Source organism: Poecilia reticulata, linkage group LG22, assembly GCF_000633615.1.
Source record: "Poecilia reticulata strain Guanapo linkage group LG22, Guppy_female_1.0+MT, whole genome shotgun sequence".
Lineage (NCBI taxonomy): Eukaryota > Metazoa > Chordata > Actinopteri > Cyprinodontiformes > Poeciliidae > Poecilia > Poecilia reticulata.
In genome coordinates, this window is record NC_024352.1 from 48,145 (window position 1) to 53,228 (window position 5,084).

The 5,084-nt window shown below is 37.1% G+C and overlaps 1 protein-coding gene across 1 annotated transcript in view; it reads right to left on the reverse strand.

Annotated features, from left to right (window-relative positions):
• LOC103458067 (intracellular protein transport protein USO1-like) overlaps positions 1–5,084 on the reverse strand; it is a 55,987-nt gene that overhangs the window by 14,338 nt on the left and 36,565 nt on the right. Inside the window, exons 10-13 of the mRNA XM_008398616.2 lie at positions 4,500–4,613; positions 4,245–4,397; positions 4,089–4,172; positions 1,553–1,654 (exon numbers count right to left, since the gene is read on the reverse strand). Of these exons, the coding sequence (XP_008396838.1) occupies positions 1,553–1,654; positions 4,089–4,172; positions 4,245–4,397; positions 4,500–4,613 (453 nt within the window). The remainder of the gene's footprint in view (positions 1–1,552; positions 1,655–4,088; positions 4,173–4,244; positions 4,398–4,499; positions 4,614–5,084) is intronic.

A 5,084-nucleotide genomic window follows, 5' to 3' on the forward strand; every position in this document is an offset into this window, starting at 1 on the left:
TTTACCAGAGGTGCAACAAACTTGTGTCTTTAAGGAAGAGTTATCAATTTTAGGATCTTAAACCGAATCTGAAATTCTACATTAGTCAGTAATTTATACAGCGTTTTTACTGATTGGTTGAACTCTGGTTTCTACAACCAATGAAAAATAAAAACATAACTCCAAACATGTCCTTTCAGCAGGTACACTGTAAAACATTTGAGCCGCATTCAGTTCTTTCTCCTATTCTTTAAGTCAAATAAATTTAGGGAGAGTTTTAGATTTTGAACCTAAATGTGAGTTTGTGAAAGATAAACGTACAGTAGTAAGTTGTGTTAACTTTTACTATAAATTTTGTCAAACCTCCATATCACTTCCACCTCTTCTTAAGAGCAATAAAGAGTTTGTTGAACTGCTGGTGTGAAGTCAGCTTTAATGCAAATCTTTATAGTTGCTCTTGTTACAACTCCATGTTTGTTCCACTGACACAAACACCACAGTTGAACTAAAATACAACATAAACTTAAGTGAGATGGTGTCATGAGTACAATAACGACATAAAAAATTATATAAAAACATAGAACCTTGCTGGCTGACCTTTCTTTCATTAAACTTAAGAAATTCATTAAACTTAAATAGCCTTTCTACAGCCACTTGCTAACGAAAAATACTTCCATACTTCGTGCATCTTTTTTTTGGGGGGGGGAAATATGCTGGATTCAATCCGCTTCCTACTGAATCTTTTCAAAATAAAAGTCACAATAAGAAATATGAATAATACAAAATATGTAAACTAAAATTATGACAGTAAAACTCCAAGATTTGAATAAACTAGAGTTGTTAGGCTATCACTTAAAAAAATTGAAAGAAGAAAGAGACAGGAGTGGGAACTATTTCCCACTATTATTCCTGTGTGTGAGATGTAAGTGTGTTACACTGATATTACTCTTTGTGTTATTAAGGAAAATACATATTTTATGCAACTGATGGTGTGCAAAACCTGTGGATAATGTCCTGTTCATACATTCAGAATTCAATTTGATGTTTAATAAAATTCTTTATCAGATCAGAAAATTTGTTCATGTAACTTAAAACAAGAATTTAAACTATTMTATACTAAATATAAGTAGTTATTTAAACCTTATTGTTCGAGTAAAAATTAGTTTAAACCAAAACAATTTTCTTGTTGAATTAAATAGCATTTTCAAGGCAGCAGATGGACTTTTATTTTCAAGCAGAAGAACCTTCAAATGTTTTACAGAGTAAATTAGTAGAATTATACATGCAGAAGAAGAGACATTTTCATTTTAAATAACTGGCATATGTGAGGTAATCTCTATACTTTTTTTTTGCATGCAGGCAACAATTCTTCTACAATGCAGCCTCATTGTAGACTCCATTGTAGGCTCAGTTCGTCATATATTTGACTCTCATACTTAAAACATTTTTATGAACTTCTGGCATTTATTATTTATTATTTTCACAGTTTTGAAACTGTGAAAATAAGTTTTAGTGTGATAATAATAAATCATTATTTGTCGTTTATTGGATCAGTGGGGGGCCCTGATATTACCTGGACGCTGTCAAGGTTCCTGACCTGTCTTTGACTGCCTCCAGATTTCTTCAGGATGTTCTCCTCAAAATGAACAACTGTAATTTGACCATGCTCCTCATTCTGGGACATAGAACATATCACAGTGGCTGAACCTTTCATTTTTCACTTTGTGAAGTGATGTAAAATTTATTTTTTCAGATCACTTAATGAACCTCAATATYAGACAAAGAAAACCAGAGTAAATACAAGAAGCCGTTTTCAAAAGAATTTCGATAATTAGTGAAAGAAAAATCCAAAATGGCTTGGCTATCCTTCACGAGAAAACGTAATCAAACATACAAGGTATGCCCGTTTAGGGTCCAGACCCGTTAGTGTGACATATTTGTAAATGAGACACCTGGGGYTTGGATGATCTGAAGTCTTCCCGTCTACTGCTCAACCTCTCACCAGCAAGTCCTTGATGAGCCAGAATATGGTCTGTTCAGCTGCAACATTTGCTGACACAGGAACTCAGTGATTTTAGACACATTGGTCCCTCTTTCATAGCAGTTTGATGACTAAAGTGATGAAGACATACCATCTGGACTGTTTTCCAGCTTCCAGTTACATTCACTGGCCACTTTATTAGGTATACCTGTCCAACTGCTCATTAACACAAATGTCAAATCAGCCAATCACATGGTAGCAGGCCCGGTGGCATGGGCGGATATTGGGGGGAATTGCCCACCTATAGCGTCAGCCATGTCCCCCCCGGACTAGAAGCAATTTCTTTCATTTTTACCTCAGAGTGGTCCACTTCCTGTATCAGAGCCCTCTACCTGCACTTTTTCAGCCGATGCAACTGCGTAATCCATTGTTAACATTTCGTAACRTGTTTATTTAAACGCAACATAAGCGTTAAGATGCCTGGGCCATTTTACACCAGTGCAGCAGCGATGAGATCTGCTGCTGTACAGAGATGCGCAGGTGTGTGTTAGAATCGTGGCAGCAAACTAGCAAAACACAAAGAACTTTGCAGTTTCCCCCCCAAGATGAGTGAGTTGAGTAGTGCTGTCCAATACAGGTAATGTTAGCTAAATGATGACTAGCTAATGCCAATATATCACGCTGACCTTGTTAACAAGAACAAGCTACTAATTTTGTTATCTATGTTCAAAAGTGGGTAGTACTGGCTACATTTACCTTAGTAATTTTTTTGGGAAAAGGGTACTTATAAGAATAGTTTTAATATTAAATATCTAATATTATTTCTACTCTTTCTTGATTAGATTGATTTTGCATAAAGAAATAGATTTCAGAGATTGGAAACATTAGATTTCTGCAACATATGAGCTAATGTTTATAAAAATTTTAGTGTAATTACTTAGCATTACATGTCACTGTTTATATCCTTACTGCTTATTTTTGCATTAATAAACAAGGTTATTTTTTTTGAAATGTTACATAAGGGCTTGTTTATGTATTTATTATTAAAGTAAAAGCTTGTTTTACTTTGATATGATCTGCCCCCCCCCCCCTCTCGATCTGGAGCCGGGGCTGCATGGCACCAACACAATGCATGTAGGCATGTAGCCATGGCCAAGGTGATCTGCTGCAGTTCAAAGTGAGCATAAGAATGGGGAAGAAAGGCAATTTAAGTGACTTTAAACATGGCATGGTTGTTGGTGCCAGACCAGCTGGTCTGAGTATTTCAGAAACTGCTGATCTACTGGTATTTTCACGCACAGCAATCTCTAGGGTTTACAGAGGATGGTCCGGAAAAGAGCAGCAGTTCTGTGGGCCCAAATGCCTTGCTGATGCCAGAGGTCAGAGGAGAATGGCCAGACTGGCTGGAGCTGATAGAACGGAAACAGTAATTCAAACAACCACTTGTTACAGTTGAGGTATGTAGAAGAGCATATCTGAGCACACAATACGTCGAACCTTGAGGTGGATAGACTACAGCAGCAGAAGAACACACTGGGTGCCACTCCAGTGGCTGTTCATGTTCCTGTTCTTAGAATCAGCTAAAAACAGGAAACTGAGGCTACAATTTGCATCAGTACCAGCAAGGTGTACCTAATAAAGTGGCTGGTGAGTGTATATTGACATGTAACTATACATCAGTTTATGCTAARCGCAGTGACAGTAGTAACACTAACCATGCTGTTTGCAATGAATGAATCTGATAATTATAAATAGTAATCTAAAATTAATGTTAACTGTTAGCAGTTTAACTGACATAAAAATACAAAATGAAAAAGTCACGAAGCTTGTATCACTGCCACATTTTGTGGCCATGTCTGTACATGCATGTTAAGATCATTAGCTTTCTTTGAGCTGGAAATAAAATCTCTTCTACAAACATCTTGAGATTTCATTCCTGGATTGAGGAGCAGACGACAACACCTCCCATACAGAGAAAAATGACCAGGAAAACTTTTCTGCAGCCAACCACATCATAGGTGTGAATGTGTGGACAGGTGAGGATAGGTGTGAATAGAATGTAGTGTCCTCTGAATTTCATAAAGTTCTATATAAGTACGGCCCATTTAGTATTTAACACCCAACATACCCCAGACATGGAGTTTTGAAGCTTTGGTACCACTTTGGCCTGATTTGGAGTGGATGGCTGTTGAATGAACAGGGCAGGGACCTTCTGCAAAAACAAAACACAGCCTTCAGGTAAGACTTTTTAAAGTGAATCCAGCTGATAGTATAGAAAACAAACCTTTTCCAGGTCCAGCAACAGAGTTTGAAGCTGCTCCACCACATTAAACACAGTCAGTGTCTCCACAGCCTTCTCAGGGAGACAAAGGTCTGGTTTGCATTTCTGAATCTCTACTACTGTATGTCTCATTGATTGGATCCTCTGCTCAATCTTCTGTGCACATGAGAACCACCAGTTTTAAAACAGAAAATTATATCTTCCTGAAAAACAATAAAAAATTAATTTTATCTGTACAGATATGTTTGGAGAGCTTACTTTGAGATTATCCTCTCTGGGGCTGGGAAAAGTCTCTGGGGAAGAGAGCAGGGTCTTAATCTCAGCGACATCATTCTCCATTCTGCATACTTCCTTCTCTATGACCTCCATCTCCTTTAAAAACACAGTATATCAGTGTCAGTGTAACTGGAAAGGCAAAGTCAAATTGATAGGGGAGATAAAAGATACAATCCAGTAAAAAGATCTGGAAGATTGAGCCATCCAGTAACATYATMWYATATTATCTGTACCTCAAATCTAGTTATTTTCATTGTAATACATTTAATACTTCCGTTTTAGCACTTCCGCATTTTTTTGCCACATAGAATGGTTCCGGTGTACAGGCAACAGTATGTTAAAAGTGGCTCCTCAGTCGCTGCAGGACTATTAATGATGCTTATATAATTATTCAGACGTCCTGAAACGCTCCAACAACAACAAACGATTTAAGMTGGATGTGTCAAAACTTCACTATAACTTCGGACGYAAGTTAATAAATCGTTTGTATTCACCATAATGCCTAGCTAACAGGGACAAGCTTACAAAGGTGCTATGTAAATGTTAAGTGTTTTGATTATCTGTGCA